The 23,188-nt window shown below is 43.1% G+C and overlaps 2 protein-coding genes across 2 annotated transcripts in view; both read right to left on the reverse strand.

Annotated features, from left to right (window-relative positions):
* Positions 1–4,683: 4,683 nt before the first annotated feature.
* FIGNL1 (fidgetin like 1) lies at positions 4,684–6,756 on the reverse strand (the record flags this gene model as incomplete). Its single annotated transcript, XM_082499205.1, has 1 exon — positions 4,684–6,756. The coding sequence occupies one exon, from the start codon at positions 6,754–6,756 to the stop codon at positions 4,684–4,686; it is 2,073 nt and encodes a 690-aa protein (XP_082355331.1).
* Positions 6,757–16,979: 10,223 nt separating this feature from the next.
* DDC (dopa decarboxylase) overlaps positions 16,980–23,188 on the reverse strand; it is a gene marked incomplete at both ends in the record, with an annotated part of 56,119 nt that continues 49,910 nt past the window's right edge. Inside the window, 2 exons of the mRNA XM_082499570.1 lie at positions 16,980–17,192; positions 21,361–21,462. Of these exons, the coding sequence (XP_082355696.1) occupies positions 16,980–17,192; positions 21,361–21,462 (315 nt within the window). The remainder of the gene's footprint in view (positions 17,193–21,360; positions 21,463–23,188) is intronic.

The following is a 23,188-nucleotide window of genomic DNA, read 5'->3' on the forward strand; positions in this document are numbered from 1 at the left end:
GTAAGGCTAAGAAATCTAGTCTTTGGGAATTTTCTGTCAGTATCCTCAGTAAGCACTGCAGCTATGTGAGTTGCTCTGCAGAAGGCATCTATGTTGAGCACAGGAGTTAAGGTTTCAGTAGGGGCAGGGGGCTGCAGGGGTGCCCTCTGTGGGAAGAGGCCAGGAGCTGCTCCGTGCTGGACACAGCTGGTTCCAACAGACAAACAGTGGAGCAGATATCCACACTGCAGCCCATGGACAGCCCACACCAGAGCAGAGGAAAAACATGAAGGAGAAGGAGCTGCTGCGAGAAACTGACCACAACTTCCCACGCACCTGAGCCCCATGGTGGTACGGCAGGAGAGCTAGCAGTGAAGTTGAGTCTGGGACAGCAGAGAGGAAAGGTGGTGTTTCAATGCATGTCTTTTTTTTGTTTCTCACTACCCACATCTATTTTAATTGGCAATAAGTTAATCTTCCCCAAGCCGAGTCAGTTTTGCCCACAATGGTAACTGCTACGTGATCTCCCTGTCTTATCTCCACCCACAAGCGCTCTCATCCCATTTCCTGCCCCCCGTCCCACAGAGGAGGGGGAGTGATTGAGGGGCTGGGTGGGCACCTGGCTTAAGTTAGCCAAGGCTAACCTGCCAGACTATCTCTTTAGGCAAGAAAACTACTCAAGAGCCTTCTTTCAAAACTCTCCCAAGCCCGACCTTTCATTTAAATTTCAAGGGAATGCAAACTCATGAGTTTGAAGACGAGTGCAAGCATTGTTCATGTACCTACACTTCAAAGCACCTAAGTCTTAAAAGTGCTCACCAAGACCAACACCTCACTGCCATCAAAATTACAATTTTAATAGGAAAAGTGGGGTTTTGTTGTTTGTTTGGTGGTTGTCTTTTTTTTTCAGTGACACATTGGCTTGGGAATAGTTTCATAATTTCTATTAGAAAAACAGAAATTGCCTTATTTCAACAGGACAATCTTACTGATCCTCTTAGAGGCCAGTCTGGTTTTCATCCACTTGCCATTAGCAGATGATGATCATTGCTGCTCTATCAGCTTTTTACCTACTTGTGTTGGCAGTTTTCCATAAATGAAAATTCACCTGGGGATTTCATACAGCTCTGAAACAATTCAGCTAACTCAAATACAAGACGCACTGAGAAAACAAAAAGAGTCTGAATTGCCTTGATTATTAATAAGACCTCACCTTCCCAGGACTGCAATTATTTACCTTTATTTAAGAGAAACTAGGAGATTGGGCACCAAATGTTACTGAACCACAAAACCAGAGAAGAGTCTGGCATTTCTTCTTACGAAGTTCAGCCAGCCAAAAAGAATAAATAATGAAGTACACAGGTTTCTGCATACACTAAACAGATCCATTAAAGTGGATTTATCTGCACCATTTCCCTTAAATCGCAAACATGCCCTACTTCTGAGCAATTTTCTGTGTTTTGTGAAATTACGTTACCGACAATCTAGTCTCTTGTTTGGTGGCATTGTTACAGTAGGTTTTGAAATACATATTGGGTAATATTGGAAGTCCTGCTGACTTGTGCATCTGCAGCAAAGCCTGAATATTGCTAGATGGCTAAAGAGGTAGTCATATCACCTGCATCACTTCTGAAAACAAAACAGACTAAACTTTACCTAATGTTCCCTTTCACTATTTCTATGTGTTTTCTAAAACAAAAGCATGCTCATGTAATTCAAAAGAGTGCTAAGTGATTAACAACGTAAGAAGTAGGAGGAAGAATACTTCTGCCTGGTGCTGTGGTTCTACCTTTTATCTCGTTCACAAGTTTCACTTTGCAGAAGACAAAAATAGCAGCACAGCATTTCTCTGCCAGTCCTTGTTGTCTTAGGATGCATTTTATTCTCTATCACCATGTGCATTCTTGCTGGTCCTGTCAGTAGAGCCAATACCATTAAAATATGAATATTCAGATACATAGATGAGCACAGTATACTCACATAGCATACCAGAATAACTCCCAGCATAAATAAGGCAATTATTTAATCATACATAAGGGTTTTACAACCCTTGAGTAACCCTTAGGTTTTACTAAATAATTAAAATTCTCTGGGGATTTTCATTCACTTGCCTGAGAAAAGATTTTAAAGAACATTCATTTCATTAGGGTTGGAGGGAGCAAAAATCCTACCTAGTACATGTTTATAGCTCTCCAACTTGTAAAAGCAGATTTAATCTCATAATCTTTACCCAAGTGGCACAGAAGTCAATCAGTTTGGACCCCACCACACATTTATTCTTTGAAAAGAATCTAATTATTCTATTTTCACTACTTCAAAAATTAAGATAAATTCACATACCTGAATTTTTATACCTCTGAGAAACAATTTCTAATGCATTCCATACTTTACTAAAACCATAAGCTAAGAATAGAACTGGCTTTTTTTTTTTATGTTTAAATCAGGATGAGCTCTAAGAAATGCCAAGTCTTCCAAATTATTCTGAACTCCAGGTTCACTATAGTCTTATAGCTCCTGTCGTTCCCAAATGGTTTTTAAAAAATGCTAGCTGAACAGCATTTATCCATTCTTAGAAAAATCTAAGTAAGACTAGCTTTTAAGTTCTGCATTTCCCCCAATAAGAGAAAAAGCGCTTTAGAGAAACTGAAAATAAAACATGGACACCATTGCAGCCATTTCTGTGACACTCACAAAAGAATCCAAAGGAAAGCTTTTAATTTATTTTCCATTCAGGAGCAGCTCTGTCCAGCCACTGGGTGAGGACAAGTTATGTAAACAAAAGGTTGTGCATTTCTTTCAGACCTCAGGTAAGAGCACCAAGTACAAGCTAGCTAGGAATTTTACCATTGTTACATGAAGATTTTTTTAAGGAGTAGAGAAACCCAGTTGACATTAGGACATGGAATTTCCCCTTCCCGGCCACTAGAGCCCAATCAGGTATACTCTCAGTCTGAGGCTTTGTCGTGGTTTAACCCCAGCCAGCAACTAGGACACGCAGCCACTTGCTTTCTTCTTCAAGCTGGGATGGGAGAGAGAATTGGAAGAGTGAAAGTGAGAAAAAACTTGTGGGTTGCGAGAAAGACAGTTTAATAGGTAGAGCAAAAGCCATGCACACAAGCAAAGCAGAACAAGGAATTCATTCACTTCTTCCCGTGGGCAGGCAGGTGTTCAGCCATCTCCAGGAAAGCAGGGCTCCATCACGCGTAACGGTTACTTGGGAAGACAAATGCCATTACTCCAAATGTCACCCCCATTCCTTCTTCTTCCCCCAGCTTTATATGCTGAGCATGATGCCATATGGTATGGAACATCCCTTTGGTCAGTTGGGGTCAGCTGTCCCAGCTGTGTCCCATCCCAATGTCTTGTGCCCTCCCAGTCTACTCACTGGCAGGGTGGTGTGAGAAGCAGAAAAGGCCTTGACTGCTTAGCAACAACCAAAATCACCAGTGGCTTCTCCCATCTTAGTTTGATTGATGCAGCTGCCACTGCTTTTGCTTGCAGGTCCAGCCAGGAGTGAGGCTGAGATGTACACACACACAGAGACAAAGACACAGAGCGAGCAGTGCCTTTACTAGCACACACACACAGAGCAAACACACTCACATAAATCCAACACCACTGCTCCATCTTATCCCTCATCACCAGCCGAACAGGACTGAAGCTCGCCAGTAAGACAGGCGGGTCCCCGCACTCTCCAGCTTTACAAGGACACCATACTGACAGAGCCTTCAAACATCGCCATGGGATTTCAGTTCATCTAAAATCCACACCCAGACCCTGAGCCCCCTTACCCTGCCACTGGCTTACAACTGGGTTCTTCCCAGGTGCTGGTTTCCTCCTACTTGCCAGCTAGTCCAGTTTGAAGTTTGCTAGTGAGCTTTGTTGGTGAAGTTTGCACGCACATTGGGATCCCTACAGCACCTGGCCCTAAACACATTGGGCAGCCCATGGCTGGCCCTCAGATCCTACAGCCCCTATGACCCATGGCCTCTTCTCCAGTTGCAGGTGCCCAAACTTCCAGATAACGCAGACGGAGCACAGAAAGCAAGGTCAAGCAGAAAATCATCAGAAAAAGGATTTAATAAGAAGCTGGGATAGACTTCAGTGATGTGGCTCAGGGCCGTCAGACAAGAGCACTGCTTACATGAGACCATCCCTTTATGCAGCCTTCTAATCCTCCCACATCCACTTTGACTCTTTCCTTCCTCTGCTCTGTCCCCTCCCAAACAACACGCCCCTAACTAACTACTTTTCCCCCATCAGTCCCAGATTTGCTACATCTGTACTCAAAGTTGCTGTTTCTGGTAACATTACCTGGGTCCCCTCAGCCTGGTGTTACTGACACAGCACTGTAGGCCTTGCAAGATTCCCCCCAGTACTCCCTTCGATTATATGTGAGGGTTGACCATCTTCCCCTTAAACATCAGTGAAACTCGCCAACCTTTCGCAGCAGCCATCTGTAATTTTGGTCAGCTTCTCACTCTGTTACTTGTGTTCAGCAATTTCTCATATGGTGGCCAGCAGTTTCTCACCATCTTTTCAGTGGACTAAACCTCAGGCCAGGACCTAGACATCTGCCTGCATAACATAAGAAGATTTATTTCAAAGACAGACACAAAAAAGAAGTCCAGACACCCTAAACTATCATGGGTTTAATACGTGACAGTGCTAAAGAAATGTTTCAGTGAAACAGTTAGGATGCAATTATCTACCGCAGCCAAATGTCTGGTTCCAGGTTTCATACAGCTCCAGGTCCTTTGAGGAGATGCTGGGCCGCACGGTTCTGAAGGCACTCTCAAAGTCCAGAAAAGCAATAGGCCGTACTTGGTCTGGCATGATGGTTGCAATGTCCATGGACTGAAGACTGCGGATAGGGCCCAGAGAAGCTTCTCGACAGAGCTGTGTCATGTCTGCCCCAGAAAACCCATTCGATTTCTTAACTATGAGTTCAATTTCCTCTTCATTTAGAGAGCAGTGCTCCTTTGACATTAGACGAGTAACAATCTGCTTCCTAGCTGAGGCTTCTGGAAGAGGAATGTACAATCTCTTCACTAGTCTCCTTCGGGCAGCTTCATCAATTTCTTGGGGTCGATTTGTTGCGCCAACCACAAGAATACGATCTTCAGAAGAGGTTGTTGCCCCATCTAACTGGACCAGAAATTCAGTTTTTATTCTTCTCGATGACTCATGCTCCCCATCTCCACGCTGAGACAACAGAGAATCAATTTCATCGATGAAAATCACTGCTGGCTGTTGACATCGTGCCACAGTGAACAGCGCACGGACCATCTTTTCCCCCTCGCCTACCCATTTGGAAGTCAGAGAAGAGGCACTGATGCTAAAAAAAGTCGCTCCGGACTGGCATGCGATGCACTTGCCTATAAGAGTCTTGCCAGTGCCAGGGGGGCCAAAGAGAAGAATTCCTTTAGGAGGACCACGTAACCCAGTGAAGATGTCTGGCCTCAGCATAGGCCAGACTACTATTTCTTTTATGGTAGCTTTAGCGAACTCAACTCCGGCAATGTCATCCCAGTTGACAGGAGGCCCGTGGTCCATGATCTCATGCATAATGAGTTCAACCATTTTTGGTTCTATGTTTTTCAGTCGTTCATCTACAGGCAGCGATGTATCTGTTGGTCCTCTTGCATGAGGTTTGCACTGTGCTCCTCCGTTTTCATTTCCATCTTGTTTTGGAACTGGAGGAACAAACTTGCCAAATGGACCCCGAGATCTGCCTGCACCCAGTGACTTTTTTACACTTCCATATGACGAGACTGGTGCACGCTGGGGTAGGTTTTGAGATTTCTTTTGCTGATCCACCCACAGCTGTTCTTTTGCAGTTCTAAAACCAGGAACACTGCTCTCTTCATTTCTGTTTCTAGTCCCTGAAAAACTACTGGCTTCTGTACTAACGGAAGCCTGGCATGGAGCAAGGCTAGGAATCACCGTGCTGCCTTCATCAGCCAGACCATAAAATACTTTTCTTTTTCCAGAACTTGCGGACCACGAAGGTACAGCTGACTGATCGGAAAAAGACAATTTTTTTCCATCACGACAGTTACCTGACATTTTCAGACAACTACTACTTGTTGCTTCTTTACTTCCAAATAGCGGAGTTGCCTGGAAACCTGTATGAACCTGTTCATTTAAGGAGGCTGAAGAGGCAGGAAGTGTATCTGAAGTTTTGGTCACAGGAGGCACACTGATTTGAAGAGACTTTGAAGATGAGGGATACTCAAGATCTGCTCCCTGACTTGCACATTTTGCTGAGCCAGCACAGAGCTCAGTCTCTCTGGCATTGTTGAAAATACTGAGGATAGGAAGACCTGGAGTGGCAGAGGCACTGACCCCTTTATCAGCCAGTACGTAGGCATCTGTTGATGCCATCTGAGAGCTTTGGAAATTTTTGCCAGCCCGCATCCTCTCTTGCACACACTTTAATTCAAATACATTATCTGTTGTCAAGGCAGATTGCCACTTGTCACTGTCATTTTGCTGACACTTTGCCAAAGTCAAAATGTTTTCAGCATAGTTATTCAAGCCAGTCTCTATGTTGTCAGAGTCAATAATTGCAGAGTATTTCTCTGCGTATTTTTTAAACAGGCTGGCAGCACAGACCTGAGAGATCTCGGAGTTTGCCCATGCATACTGAATACGCAGGATTTTGGCACGGTATTCATCTGCCTTCTGTCCGGGTGTGCAGGTGCCAGAGGTAATAGCAAAGTAACTTTTCTGCCAGTCGCTCAAGTGCACGGTACTGTGGGTGGGGGCTTCCATCACTGACACTGAAAAATACATAAAATACCTGCTGTTACAAAATGCATTTCACAGCTATTTGCTTGGGCTGCTTTCCCCCTTTCCTAAAGACATATACATGAAAACATACCTTATTTTAATTGAGAGAAATAGATCTTGTAAGCTACTTAGCCAGTCTGGACACTTTAACACTTTCAAAAAGCAACCGGTTTTGTGGTGTAAAGCCATTTAGACTGAGGTTCTCTTTTCTTCCTTGTCAAAGAAAGAAAAGAAGAAAAAAAAAAAGAAAAAAAAAAAAAAGAGTTTGCTTCTAACCAGAGGTCTCCTGGGGAGGTAAGTAGACTGCAAAGAATGGTAACAGATGGCTAAACAAAAATTGGCCTTGTTAAATGAAATCACCAGTGCTTTCACTCTTATTTGACAGAATACGGCACAGTGCAGAGAAAGACAGATTATACATCACTGTCAGAATTATGAAATTTTGGAATGAATAATCCTGAATGCAGTAAACTTTCAAATTAAGAAATATTTACAGATTCAAAGCAAATATTCAAAACTATTTATTCCATTTAGAACGTACTAAAATGTACCCATTTTACACTTCAGAGAAACAAAGCTCTTGTGTGCTTAAACCAATGCTTGTTTCTCAGTTTTCGAAAGCAGAATTTAAATTCCTTCAGCAATTTTTTATTTAAAGAAATAGGAAAGATGACATTTGGCTAGGAAGGAGCATTTTGCTAGACTTGAAAAGATATGCTCATGTTCACAATGTATTTTCAAAGCAGTCTTTCTCTGCAGTGCATCATGTGCAGAGATATTTCTGGTAATGTCAAGAATTCATGATTTCAGAAGAAACACAGGCACAAGCAAATTTACAAGAAACCTACCACTGCCTCAACAGGGTTTGCAGAAGACTCTTAATATACAGTAATTCCAGCTATACTATTATTATCCAATCTGTCTATAAGGGACATACGTCTAATATAGAACATGACCAAAATGCCTCAATTTCCAATTTCTCTATTTTTAACTTCAATATGTACCTGGATGTTCCAGCCAGAATATAGTTAAAACAAAAACTGTTGAAGTGGAGGTCCATATACTCTGCTCCCCTTCCAACAGAGTACAAGTCAACTTGCAATCCTCTTCTGAATCAGCTACAGACTATGTAAGAGTGCAGATTAAGGTACAGGTGTAATGTACATACAAGACTGGGGAGACAGAGCTGAGGGAATCCGGGGGGGGGGGGGCGGCGGGGGAAGTGTCCACTATTTACTTTCAAGAAGTCTTGCATCAGTGTAAGACAAGAGAGAGCACAGTATGATTATGGCAGGAGGGGTTACGCACATGATAAACAATAAGCAGATAAACTATTTTGGTTTGGATTTTTTTTGCTTCAGTCCAACCTTGTAGAGTTGTTCAGGAAAGTCAAAGTATCTTTAACCTGCAAGTTCAGTGACTTTACATGGGAAGCCAATTAAAAAAAAAAAAAACAACACAAAAATAAAACTTCCTCTGAAAAATTACCGTCAACTTTTGCACTGTGAGAAGTGTAACTTGAGCCTACCAATTAAGATGCAAATTCCCAGCATAATCCATCTGCAACTGAGCAGGTGAACAGGAGATGGAAGGTTGCAGCCTTTTACTTCTTTTCTCTAAACAACTTTTAAACATACTAAATAACTGTCACTGTGCACATAACTTTTTTGTCACTATTGAATCAAAAACATCTTACCTAAAAGTTCAGAAAAAGTTTAGTAGCAGTCATTAACTCCCATTAAGTATTTCCATAGATTTACATCATTCAGAATATAAAATCTCAAGTTTGTCACCACTTCGTAAAGATTTAGTAAACCTCTTCACAGTTCTGAGGGGTCATAAGTGAACAGTGGTAGCTAGTTTAAAATTTCGGTTTGATTTTTCTTCTGAAGTATCTTCTAGCATCACATTCTGTCTCTATTAGAATTCCTATTAGTTGTCCTCATAGTCTTACTATTTTTCCCCATGAGACAGCCAAATGCGTACGCAGACAGTCATTCTTCAACAGACCAAACTCTTCCCAAATGTTGTGGGCATCATACTTTCATGTAAGCGTCTAAGGCTGGGTGTTTATCGAACCATTGACAATAACGAGTTTCTGGCATGCAAGTGTTCAGCCTCAGCAGAGGGGAACTGCCTGGCAAGCCACGAGCTGGATGTCATTACATTCATACATGAACAGATATACCCACTTAAAACACGGGAAATCCTGCTTGCCCCTAGGCAAGAAAACCAGAAGGGAAGCACGCCAGCTGCCCAGGCAGGGCTTAGTCCTCCCCGTTGCCGCGGAGCACGCGCAGGCCGATACCGTCCAGCGGCCTGAAGGCAGGGCCGGAGCCCTCAGCTCAGGGGCCCTCACCGGCACGGCTTCGCACAGCTCCACCCCTCATCACCACACCGGGGGCGGGGAAGCCGAGAGAGGAGCCCCGAGGGCTCCCAGGCGGCCTTCGTCCCTCCACACCAGGGCGAAGGGACACCCCCACCCCACCCCCGGAATCGGCCGGGCTGGACGGGCCGCCCGTGCGGGCCCAGCCGCGGGAGCGCAGCCAGGGCCCTCGCGCCTGAGGGGAAGGGGCGCAACGGTCGCCAGCCACCTCCAACGGCCGGAACGCCGGAGGAGGACAACAGCGGGGGCGGAGGGGGTCTCGCTGCGCGGCCGCTTCTCCCGACCCGACTCCGCGCGCGCGTGCGTGCACACCCACCGGCCACGGCCGCCGCCGCCGCCAGCCGCCTCTGCAGATCCCGCGCCCGCTCTGCCCCAAGCCCCTCCTCACTTCCACCCACCAATCTCATAACAGGGCTCTGGGAGGCGCAGCCAATCAGAGAGCGGAAGGCCGGGTTGAGTGGGAGGTTCGCTGCGCCGACGTCGTCCGCTCGGGCTGAGCGGGGCGCTGGGAGGGACGCAGAGCGTGAGGGTGGGCGAGGGAGACCCGCGCGCGGGCCTTCCCGCTCGCTATTGGCTGCGCCTGAGGAGCGCGCCCTCCAATAAACGTGGGATCCGTGCGGTGGGAGGTGGGGTTGGTTTTGCTTTGGTCGCTGCGGGTGAGGTGGTGCGCGCGGGAGGCGCTGGCCCGCCGCCCTTCCCATGTGGGGGACCCGGACCCGGACCCGGACCCGGACCCGGACCCGGACCCGGACCCGGACCCGGACCCGGACCCGGACCCGGACCCGGACCCGGACGTCGCCCCGCCGGCGGCGGGGAGGTCGCTGGGTGTTCCGTTAGCCCAGAAGGGTTCTCGCAGCCCAGTGGGCCTGCACACGTTTCGGCAGAACTGCGCTACCGGCTCGGTCGGCTGCTGCTCCTTCCTCCCTTCTCCGTTCAAAGGCGCTCTAGGCACCTGCCCTTCAGGTCGGAGGAGGCTGGACCAGCCCAGTCCCGGGGCTCTCCTCTGCCACCGCTCTCCTTGCCGGGCCCGCTCCGCGGGAGACAGCCACAGAGCCGTGGAATGGTTTGGGTTGGAAGGGACGTTGAAGGTCATCGAGTTCCAACCCCAGTGCTATGGGCAGGGACACCTCCCACCAGACCAGGTTGCTCAAAGCACCATCCAGCCTGGCCTTGAACACCTCCAGGGATGGGGCATCCACAACTTTCCTGGGCAACCTGTTCCAGTATCTCACCACCCTCACAGTGAAGAATTTCTTCCTAATATTGAATCTAAATCTACCTTCTTCCAGTTTGAAATTGTTACCCCTCATCCTACTGCTACGCTCCCTGATGAAGAGTCCCTCCCCACCTTTCCTTAGGCCCCGTGTAAGTTCCACAAGAACCTGGTGGTTCAGGCACTAGCAATGGGCACCTGCACCTTGAGCCCAGCTGGTGCCTGACCTCCACGGCCACTGATTTTACCCCTCCAGTTCTGGGACAGGCTGCAAGGCCACCACAGTCACCACGGCAGCATCGGGAGCCGATGCTGTCTATCAACCTTGGAAACCACAGCTGCTGAGCAGGCTTTTTTCGGGGAACAGCTCTGCTAAAAGTCTGGGCGGCAGCAGCTGGACTCTCCGGCAGAGGGATGAGGTGGATAACATGATGCCTTACAGAGCAAAAGATGGTGGCCCAGGTGGACGTACCCTACAAACTGAAGCTTGTTGCGGAGTCACTAGCTGGATCACATCCACTCACGTTCAAATTAGCGCACACCATCCTAGATGCAAATTAGCACTCTATGCTGCAGCTACACCTCTGGTATTAACATAGTCACTTCTGTGTGGGTGAACATTTAATTTCCCGTGAGAAACATTTCTTACAGTTACTGTCAGGTTTTTGTTATATGTCAAGCTTGTTATACCATTAGTGCAGACAGCATATTAAACTGTCTGCGCTGCTATGCAAGCTATCATCTAAGACCAAATTGGGCTAACGTTTACAATTTGTAATGCTGCTGCCATCAAATTCCCCCCAAGGCGTGCTTGCCTGGTTTTCCTTGGGCTTCAGAGGGGCAGGGAGCAAAGGAACCTGCAGCCGCAAGCTCCCCTCAGGATCACTGGCCACAGCCAGGCAGGGCTAGTGAAACGGGCCACTGCCTTGTCCTGCCTGATGGTGCCTGAGCTGCAAACCAAAGCCGAAGCTGGGCAGCTGGCTCCAGTGGCAGATCCAGCTGCAGGACCTGAGGGAGCTAGCAGATGAAGTCGCTAAGCCACTAGCCATGATATCTGAGAAGTCGTGGCGGTCTGGCGAGGTTCCTGCCGACTGGAAAAGGGGAAACATAACACCTATTTTCAAAAAGGGAAACAAGGAAGACCCAGGGAAGTACAGGCCAGTCAGTCTCACCTCTGTGCCTGGCAAGATCATGCAGCAGATCCTCCTGTAAACTCTGCTGAGGCACATAGAAAACAAGGAGGTGATTGGTGACAGCCGGCATGGCTTCACCAAGGGCAAGTCATGCCTGACAAATTTGGTGGCCTTCTACGAAGGGGTCACAGTGGCAGTGGACAAGGGAAGACCAACTGATGTCATCTACCTGGATTTGTGCAAAGCGTTTGACACTGTCCCACACGATATCCTGGTCTCTAAATTGAAGAGGCATGGATTCGACAAATGGACCACTTGGTGGATAAAGAACTGGCTGGATGGTCACACTCAAAGAGTTGCGGTCAATGGCTCAATGTCCAAGTGGAGAGCAGTGACAAGTGGTGTTCCTCAGGGGTTGGTACTGGGGCCTGTACTGTTCAACGTCTTTGTCGGCAACGTGGACAGTGGGGTCGAGTGCACCCTCAGCAAGTTTGCCGATGATACCAAGCTGTTTGGCAAGGTAGACACACTGGAGGGGAGGGATGCCATCCAGAGGGACCTGGACAGGCTGGAGAGGTGGGCCCAAGCCAACTGCACGCAGTTCAACAAGGCCAAGTGCAAGGTCCTACATCTGGTTTGGGGCAATCCCAAGCACAAATACAGGCTGGGCGGGGAATGGCTGGAGAGCAGCCCTGAGGAGAAGGACCTGGGGGTGCTGATTGATGAGAAACTCAACATGAGCCAGTAATGTGTGAACGTAGCCCAGAAGGCCAACTGTATCCTGGGCTGCATCAAAAGAAGTGTGGCCAGCAGTCAAAGGGGGTGATTCTGCCCCTCCGCTCTTGTGAGACCCCACCTGGAGTACTGCATCCAGCTCTGGAGTCCCCAACGTAAGAAGGACATGGACCTGCTAGAGCGCGTCCAGAGGAGAGCCACGAGGATGATCCGAGGGCTGGAGCACCTCTCCTATGAGGAGAGGCTGAAAGAGTTGGGGCTGTTCAGCCTGGAGACGAGAAGGCTCCTGGGAGATCTTATTGTGGCCTTCCAGTACCTAAAGGGGGCCTACAGGAGAGCTGGGAAAGGATTTTTTGCTAGGGCATGTAGCGATAGGATGAGGGGGAATGCTTTAAACTAGAACAGGGCAGGTTCAGATTAAACATTAGGAAGAAGATTTTCACTTTGAGGGTGGTAAGGCACTGGAACAGGTTGCTCAGAGAGGTTGTTGAGGCCCCATCCCTGGAGGTGTTTAAGGCCAGGCTGGAAGTGGTCTTGGGCAACCTGGTCTAGTGGGAAGTGCCCCTATTTATGGCAGGGTGGTTGGAACTCGATGATCTTCAAGGTCCTTTCCAACCTAAACCATTGTACGATTCTATGACCGTGCAGAACTTTATGAAAGGGTCGACATTGACCCCGGTTATGGCCAGGCATTTTTCAGACTTGTGTTGCTGAGGAAGAAACTTCCTGCAGGAACTCTCATTTGCAAAGTAATTTGTTCAAAGAACACATTGAGAAAAAGTCATTGATGGTGAAAATCAGGGGAGTGACCCAGCTTGAGTGGGGAAGTTGGGCCCCTTACAATGCATCTGACATGAATAAAAAGGGAAAAGTTTGGTTAAGAGCAAAAGCAGACAACAGTCATAGCTTTGTTTCCATTTATTAATGCTGCCAATTAAAACCTACATGTCTGTTTAGTAGGCTTTGGATACAGATTTTAAAGGAACTCAACAGCTCACCAATTAGAACAGAAAAACACTAAACGTCTCATTATTTTTCCATTTAGGTCATACGGACTCTACATACGCTATGTAGATATTATCCATGGATGGTTATTTAATGTCATCCCCTTCTCCAGTCTTCAGGGTCCTCAGTTTTGTTTCTCATTTGCTCCTGTCTTTGAGCAATTCAAGTTTACATGTCTCAAGGTTTAGCCTGCTGTTGTAAGGAACTGCAATGTCAGTACTACTCTTCAAATATGGTGTCCTTACAGGAGACAACAACAATAAAACAACCATGAGCAGAATCTTATATGTAAAGGCAAGAGAAAATTGGAAATGTAATAATGATAATGCAGTTCAGAGTATAATATATTAACAACACTTTCATAAATACATCTTTTCAATATTTCACCATCAGTAATAAAATATATTTATAATCTGTCATTATTATTAAGAATGTAAGTATTGTACTAGCACTCTACTAGTTTAAAAAAAATACGTATGGTTACTGAAAAGTTACTTTTTTCCCTCCTTCTCTAGTAGCTGCAGTCTCCCATGAGATGTTGATATTCTACTCAAGTACAATTCTGAGATTTTGTAATTATTTTTAACATGAAATAATATTAATTGGCACAGACTGTATTAGTTTTTTTCACACAAGGCACAATAAATCCAGGTTCACATATTAACTGTTCATAAATACAGCATTTCTCACTTACAGATAGGTTGCAAAGCTACAGAACAGAAACAGCAGTTATGTTCTTCTTTCAAAATGTTCTTTTCAATGCTTTTGTTCTTGAGTTGATTACATAGCCCAGATTTCATTTTCAGATGACCTAACATTAATAGTCTACGAAGGAGTTATCACATGGGGAAAAGAGGGTATGAGAAACTGAATACTAAGAAGGCCTTCATATCATCCCAGAATTTCAGAAGAACTAGAACTGTGAACTATTTCTTTACTTTTACTGCATTTATAATATTTTAAATTAACCCTTATACTAAATTCTTTGCCGAAAGGAGTTTTGGTATCTGGACAACTGCCTCTTGTAATAGTGACACCCATATGCTGAAAAATGTTTAATTGAATGTCAGTTTTGGCAATGTTTTCTCCTAAGTGTCTAGAGGGACTTATGTCTAATTCTGGACCGTTGGGAACATTTCACCTCTCCTGGGTTTGGATGTGCAATCCTGCCCGCATCCCTGTTCTACAGCAGTTTGAGGCTCACACAGGCGTGCATCATCCAACTCTGCTCTGGTTTCCATGGAGAGGATTTCCACCAAAATCCTCTTATGTTCAGTCTAGTGTTGCCTTACCTTATGCATTTCTTTGCCAATACTTATTAGTTAGATTTTAATTTCAATTATAGTCACTTAAGCCCAAAGCAAGTCCATTTCATTTCAGTGGAATTATCCTGGATTTACTCTACGATAGGTTTGATCAGAATCTCATCTCTTCTTTTTTCCTGGACAGACCTGCCTATATATTTCACATACAAAACACTGGTCTGTCTCATAGAGAAGGTGTAATTCTTCTCTGGCTCCTAGATTCTAGTGTTTTCATAATGCAAAAGCTGTAAAATTGTATCAGTGTGGACCATATGTGCTATAGATGAACATTGTTTCTCAAGTCATGAGGACCGAATAATGTTGTTTTAAGAAAACTAATAACAGAGAAAGGAAACAACTGCCAGCATTTTCCGCTCTCTTCCATCTACCAATCTATTGCATTGTGCTACTACAGAAAAGCTTAATTTCATATTAGTTCTCCTAAAGAGAATGATGCTATCAAAATTTCTGATACTGTAGCTGAGAATAGTGTCTTGTGGAATGGCTCAGTCACCTGCTCGAATATTGCTTGTTTTTGCCAGATTAATTTGTCATCCCTTGCTTCGTCTGTTACATGTGAAATCAATTAATTAAAGAAATATTAGGCAGCTTTTCCACCTGGGTGGATAACATAGCCTCTGGCTAGCCTTACAGAAGGGCAGCACGCCATCGCCTCCTCTAGTCGCCTAGCTTGACCTGCCGGAAACGCAGAGCTTGGTCAGTTTTTCCTATGTGTCAGGATTCATTCACATCTCTTAGGTACCACTTGCACACACATTAATACTAATCCTTCCCCAGTTTGCACCACAGAAGTGAGGTGATTAGGAATCACCAGAAAAATCCACCCGGTCCATAGTCAGCTTCTTCAATCCCTCCTGGAAAGACAGTGGGTAGGAGCAGACTGTGTGCCAAATTAACTGTCCCAGTGCATGTTTCCTGGTCTACTTGCAACTTCCCAAATGTAGGAAGTATACTTGCAAGGGATGGAGGAAGAAAACTGAATAATTGTGCGAGTTGTTCAGGGTGCTTTAGAAATTTATATGAGCAGTAAAAGGAAAAGATAACAAATGCAAATGTAGAAATGAATCCTAGAGATTGTTTTTCTTGGAGTAGCTATTTATTTTGTTCTTATTTACATAGAAATAACTGCCTGGAATTTATGTTCTCAAAATGGCAGAAGTACTTATTAAAGTCAGATATTGCTTCTGAGTTTCATTTCACCTCTTTACTGTACCTGCCTTTACCGTACCTGCCTATGGGATGACATATCAATGGTTTGTGTCAAGTACACATTATTTGACTTTCTCTGATGTTTGCTTTCCAATATTTTCATTTTCCATGCATCACTGTTAATGGAAGAAAACCACTGATGGGGGCACCACAGCATATTTTGGGGGTTAGTTCTCTTATTTTCTATTTTTATTGTGATTTGTTATCTTGTTTGTTAGCTAATTTGAGACACGAAGTGTTACATTTTTGCCATCACAGTTCTTAGCACATTTTGTCAAAGATTTATTACACAATGAAGTAAGCAGAACAGTAGCCATAAAAAGAAATCACAAGTCTATTTCACAGAGCATGGTTTACAGAATATTTTCAAGTAATCACTGCTTGTAATAACTTGGTTAAAAATATAGAATACAGGTAGCACATGGCTTTTGACAACTCTTAAGAAGGAGCTTTTAAGAGGCCTCATAATGAATGATCAAAGTGAAAACCACTAGCCAGCATAACCTATTTGCTGAGATTTGACAAAATGGCTGTTTTAAAAGCAAACCCTTTAGGAGGAAGTATAGAACTTGCCACAAGGATGGTTAGCATTCATTTAATGCTCACTCTACCCCGATGTTATGAAGTCTTGAAGTCCTAACTTCATTTACAAAATTACTGCCGCAAGCGTATCATGACATGATAGTGCCCCAAATCATGACAACATTTGTGCGTGCATGTTTAGATAGGACCTGAACAGTGTCATAACCAGGTTACAAAACTTCCCCCAACTTGGATTCTTTCTGAAGTCATAGTAATGTTGAATTAATCGGTTATAACACAGTTTCACCTGTGAAGAAAGGAGTAGGTGTGCTAGAGGTTATTGGGGACAATGGAGGGAGCACAAACCCTTCCATTTCCATTGCCTGGTTCAATAAATGCTCTTGATTACAAACTCATAAGGAATGACAGCTCGAGCCCCCATGGCTAATTGCATCCTGGAAACAGGCAGGATGAAACTACGGTACAGATAAGGAATGACTAAGATTACAACACAACTTGCTGGCAAGGGTTTTGCTACTGCAGCTGGGCTATATAACAACAGGTTTTCTATTTTTTCCTTCGTAATCTGACTTTCCCACCTGCCCCTAAAATACAACTTGGCAACACAGAGAAAGCCAGTTAATTACCTCCTCCCCACTGCTACTTCACTGCTGTTACTACTGGTGGTGGTTCTGCTCCCATGTTTTCAGAAGATCAGTTGCCAGCTGTGAGATGTGCTGCCAGGCAAACTTGATGTGGGTGGATTCCACCGTGCGGGAACAAATAGCAAAACGTAGCACAAACTTCTCTCGCAGGTGGCACGGGACCAGGTGAATCTTCTTGGCCTCATTTATGCTTTTAAGAAGTGCCTTATTTAGTTCATTTGAGCCCTGAAACAATTGTAAATCAACGGATATGGCGATGAATTTCAGAAGCAAGTTTGGAACATGTAAATCCCACCAAGCAGTCAAACTCAAGCACCACCAGTAACACAGAGCCACCTTCTCGTCTCTCAGTGTTTTGCAATCAAAAGATTGCAAAAAGATGACGGTGCAAGAGATAATTTTTTCAGCCACAAAGAGATTTATGGATTAACTAGGGTTTAGAAGCAGTGTTCACACTGGGGCATTTGTGATAGCTGACTGCTTTTTTGTGACCTAAGGTCGTGAGCTATGTAGCTTCATGTAAAAGCATTCATTATTGCATCCATTTCATTACACTTTTCTTAGATCTCATCAGACAAACGTGGGAGGAAGTTTTGCAATGAACTATACTAACATTTGTAAAACAAACCTTCCATTCTTCACTTAAGCACGGCTGCTGTGAGACAATCTTTTGAATATGAAGAAGGAAATTTTACCCTTAATTAAGAAATAGTTAAAGTAATGTATCCTTGGCATAAGTAAGTATCGTACTATCAGCAGGAACCCTAAAAAATTCTTTGCCTCAAGTTCTATGGGAAGTTTCTGCCACAGAATCCTGCAGAGTGTTTTTTTTGAGGGGATTTTAGAAATATGGTAAACTGACCCTCCCACTGGAAGTAAACAGTCTTCTGAGTTCTGGGAAACAAAGATATAATTGTTAAATATCTTTGGAGAAGGTCACAGGGACTCTACATGCATGTAGTATTGAATTTTATCTCCTTCCAGTGCACTTCATTCTCCTTGTGCTCAAGTAGCGAATGTGAGGATTTCCCTTAGAGCAGCTGTAGGCTCTTAGTATCAAATCTCAAAAGAGATAGGACTGCACGGGGGAGTACTGGTTCTTTTACAGGTTCAGCTAATGTTGAATCAATGATTTTCCTAGTTAGTGTCCGTCACCATTTCAGAATAAAACATAAGATGCCATCAGATTTTCAAAACCAATAGTAAATCGCTTTAAAAGAAAACAATGAAAGAATCTTGGGATTTTTGTCTGATTTAGCAAGGCAGGATGAAGTGCTAGCTGCATATCTTTGACAGTCTTTGTTACCCAAATTAAAGGAACCCATCTGTCTAACTTTTATAGCAGCAGACCAAGAGATGGCTTCAGCTTTGCTGGACAGGTTGCTGTAACAGCTTAGGATATACCATGTTGATTGAGTGCTACAATTTTATTCTTTGGGGAAGTATCTTAGCTATTTTACAGCCTCTACTCTTTCTGTTACACTGCTGGTAACACAGAATTGCAAGAGATGCTAGGAGCATCTATGCTTTTACTGCAGTGTTCCCTTACTGGACACTGACTGCAGTAAAAGTCACAAATGGACAAATCCATCTGTTCAGCAGTGGTTTTCTAACTGTAGCAGCATAGGTCTTCTTGAAATTATCCATATTAGAAAACATGTTCTCTCAAATCTGCGCAGACTTGCCTGCTTAGCCTTTTTCACATAAAAACAAAGCATGAGAGAAGCAGTTTCCCATTGGCACGGGGGATAAATGTATTATTCTCATGGTTTTGTATCATATCAGAGTTAGAACTGAACTCAAGTCAAGACCATGTTCTGACTTAGCACAAGTTGTTAGGGAATTTGGATGAGAGCCTGAAATTCATACCTTAGCCTTAGTCTTCTAGGAGATATTTATGCAACTTGAATGCTCCTAGGGACCAACTTTGGTGTTTTGCAAGTCCCCACCCACTAGGGGTCAGTCACTGGTGACAATGATATACTGCTTTCTTATCAAAGGCAATCCATCATTAAAATTATGATCCTTGCCTTTAATATAAAATGCACAGCACTATTAGGCAATACAAGCAGTTATATGACATTAAGTTAATGTCCTTGGCAGGGGTGACGGGAGGGAGGAGAAAGTTTTATATATCTATCCTCGGTTCTACTCTCATGGCTGCACCTAGGGGCTGCTGTGACACTTGGGTGCCATGTCAAATTGAAGTTAGTAGTGACTAATCCTCTCCCAGGGCTTTGAGAAGCCAGCAGCCAGCTCTGATTGAGTCTGTCAGCTTCAATAAGACAGTATTCTCACCCCCTTGGAGAAATGACTAGCTTGACTTGTATTCATCTACAGACATGACAAGGAGGCCAAAAATTAACCCTTTGGCATAATGCATTTGATGAAATAGTTATAATATGAAAGTTGTAGATCAGTCCATCTGCTCAACAGTGTGAAAGGCAAAAAAAAAATAAAAGTTACAGCTAAGTAAAAAAATAAAAAAGGATTTCTCAAGAACAAAGGAAGGAAAAATATTTCATACTTTTACAGCTGTTCAGCATTACAGTTCAAGTCCCCTGTCCCTCAGTCCTCCTGTAACTACATAAAAGTCACAAGTATTTTATTTCTAAGATGCATTTTATTACGAATTAGAAGAATCACAGGAAGATTTTTGAAAGAGTGATTTAAAAAGGAAATAAAGCTGCAAGAATACGTATAAAATGCTCTTCATTTACAAGCTTGTTAGTTTTGTTTTCTTTTTTTGGACACAGAAGGCAAGCAATGAAAGCACTCCTGTTTCAACATCTGCTTTCAGCAGAATCACGCCTTTATTCCACAACTTGTCCAAAAGTTTCCTAGCTAGATGTTCAATATTTACATCCTATTGTAAAATTGTCTTTCCATGTAGATCTGATTTCTTCTTCTGGAGCATCAGGGACAGGAGACCAGATGTAGATGAACGACTGGTCTGATCAAAAGTGACAACCCCTGTGTTGCTATGCTCTATTTCACCAGGACCGTTCCTTCAAAGTAAATGTAGAGCACTGACTAATGGCTGTCTCTGGATCTGCAAAAGTAGTGTTTGCTTGTTCCATGTGAGAGAGCAGACTACAACCAACATCGTGTTATTGAGCAATAAAAGCCACATAACCTATTCCTCAAATTCTTTGAAAAGTTTTTGTTAGGAAAGAAATTATATTCATGTTTTCACTTATTGGAAAAACTCCACTTTCTATAATCTATCTGATACCCTAGGAACAGAAAATTTTTTTCTTTTCTTTAAACAACATAAATTCAAACAAAACCATTTTCCTATTCCAGAGGAATTCACCATTCACTACTGTTAAAGATTTGTTAGCTCCTTCAGCCACCTGCATCAAACTCAGGTAACTGAGGCAACTGAATGACTGAGAAAAAAAATTGTGAAAAGTAGTAATATCACACTAGCCAAAAACTCAGAAGGAGACAAGATGTGCTTGTGAGCCTTCAGAAAATCTAAAAGCTGATTTAGGTATCACGTGAACTAGAAAACACCAGTGCTGTTATTAATACTGCTTGGTGTTCAGCTTCAGCGTCACAATCCAGTGCTTTACAGAGGCTTTAGTTCAAGCTCCTCTATTAAATGAGTCCTTTACCTATAACAAGAGATTGATCCCCTTGTAATGTCTGATGAGACAAGTGAACCCTCCCAACTACTGCAGCTCTTACGCCCGGAGTGCAGAGTGAGTTTTCTAGTTTCTGTCGGGCAAGGTCTCTACGTCAATGAACTTGGCACTTCTAGACGTTCTGGGGAATGAAAGGCCAAGAGGGGCAAAAGGGTCAAGTTCAGCAAAAAAAGAGGAGAAGGCGGCCAAGGGCAGTTGGGAAGCTGGCTTCCTATGCAACCTCTTCTTACTCATCTCTTGCTCCAATTTTCCCAGTCTGACTGTAGGATTTTAAAAATGAAAATGTATTCTTTAAAGAAAAAAAAAGTTTACTATTCTAATCTTCATCCATAAAAATATATGTATAATTGTATATTCAATATACACACATATAAAATTGACGAGAACCATCTAACACACACACGTACATACGCACATATCATATAGAAATATCTACAAAAATCTATTAAAACAATCATCTTAATCAAAGCCCATCAAATATAGAATATAACAGTAAGACCATTTGTTTTCCCTGACTATATATTTCCGTACCCTAATACGCTTGAATTTCTCTTAAGCATTTGATTAAGTTTTAACAAAATCGTCTTAACCTTCTTTCTTTAATCTGCTTTAGTCTACATGAACTCCCACTACTTTCCTTAAAAAATAATTAAGTATATTAACTACTAAGACTATATTCCATTGCAGATTATTATACAGCTATAAAACATGACACAAGAAATAGGAGGTCTCAGCTGCCTTACCTTCAGCCGAAAACAGACTAGTCCCAAGACAACCTCAGCACAGATCTCAAATCTCTCATCCTGAAGGACTAAATGTTCAAACTGATGTGACAGCGTGACGTGCTGAGAAGAAAAAGATATTATCTATTGATTCATCAAGAGAAAAGATGTGCTAAATTGTTTCCATCCCTATTTTTTTTTCTCAGTTCCCTCTTCTGATATGTGATAATATTCACATATCACCATCTGTTTATGTTAACTTAGATCCCATTTATGACTTTCAGAGACCATATTGAGCTGTTACTATATTAGTAGCTCAGTCTATCTTAGGCGGTACTAGTCTGTTTCTTAATGAAATGTTTCAGCATAGTTTTATAACTGTCATGATACCAGATTAATAGTAAATAATTGTAATAATTCTTCTTTAAGTTTTCTACTGCTCTCAGTTTTGGTTGAGAATGGCTAAAGAGTCCAAAACTTATTGTGGGGAAAGGGGAGATACACAGCTATACAGAGAGAAAATGGTCACAATTTGCATGCAGAATAAGCTGGAAAGATACACTTCTTAGAAGAGTTCACTTAATAGGAGAATAACTGTGAAGAAGGGCAGAACTTGCTCACTCCTCTGAACTGGGTGCTCAGGTTCAGTTGAGAAGAAAGGTGATGGCAGTATAATCAAGAAAAGGGACAGCAAACCTCAGCCAACCTGTTTAAAAGTTACTGGGGGAAAAAAAGTGACACTGGACACCAAGCCAGAGCAATTATTTTGAAGCGTAGGAAAGCAGTACTCTTACAAAATCAAACAAATAAGAAAAATACCAATTGGCATACTAACAACCAGCTGGGAAATCTTAACATCAGTCAGTGATGCATACTCATACTGCATCTCGCTTTCTCCCAAACAGAAAGTTAATTCAAAAGCACTGTGTAGAAAAGAATCCATATGTTCATCAGGCACCTGCAGTACCCTATACAGTCCCCCTCTCACTGGCTATCATCAGTTTAGTGGTCACTACGCTAAAAGCAAAAATATGACAGCAGCAACCAGCTATTAGAATTACAGTTCATCTTCATGCAATAGCCAGTCTACATCAAAAAGTACCAGCGACATCTAAAATGATGTTTAAAAGTTCCTTAGCTTTTATATATTTATGACTGCAAATAATTTTATAAAAATAAACAACTAACACCATGTCTTTTTCCTGCTTTGGCACTTTGCCTTTTTGCAAGTTCAAGGACAGATATGAAACATTTCACTTTGGGCCAGGGTTAGATGTGGAGTGTTTCATCTCATAGGAACTTTTCCCAAAAGGGCAAGAACAAGGCAAAACAGAAATTACAGAAAAGAAAAAGAAAAAAAAAAAAAGAAAACACATTTTGCAATCTTAATCATAGCTTTCGGATGTTTGTTTATTTCTTAAAATAGAAAAACATTGTTTATATTGAAGCAAAACATTGATTCAAAACCTTCATATTGGGCATACTGGTACCCTATGCAACCGGTCAATCTTGCTGTTGTTACCACTTCCTCTCTGCTGTTTGTTACATCCATTTATCATCTCCCTCTAAAATTAAACCAAAAGCTCTTTGAGTCAGGAATGAGACCAATAAAATGCCCAGTTCTTTCCAAGGCATTTGAATGTTCTGCTAATATAAACAGCACGAGTTTACAGCTATGAAAATTGACCAGAAGTATGTGTATACATACAGTGCATAAGTGCATGGAAAACATATGTGAAATATGCACAGATGTTGTAATGATCTTTTACTGTCTCCTCCTATTGTCATGTTCTATAGCCTTAACCAAACTGATGTCTTTTACACAGCTCCACAAAATTTCACACTGCAT

This window comes from Vanellus vanellus, assembly GCF_965231255.1.
Source record: "Vanellus vanellus genome assembly, chromosome: 2".
NCBI classification, from domain to species: domain Eukaryota; kingdom Metazoa; phylum Chordata; class Aves; order Charadriiformes; family Charadriidae; genus Vanellus; species Vanellus vanellus.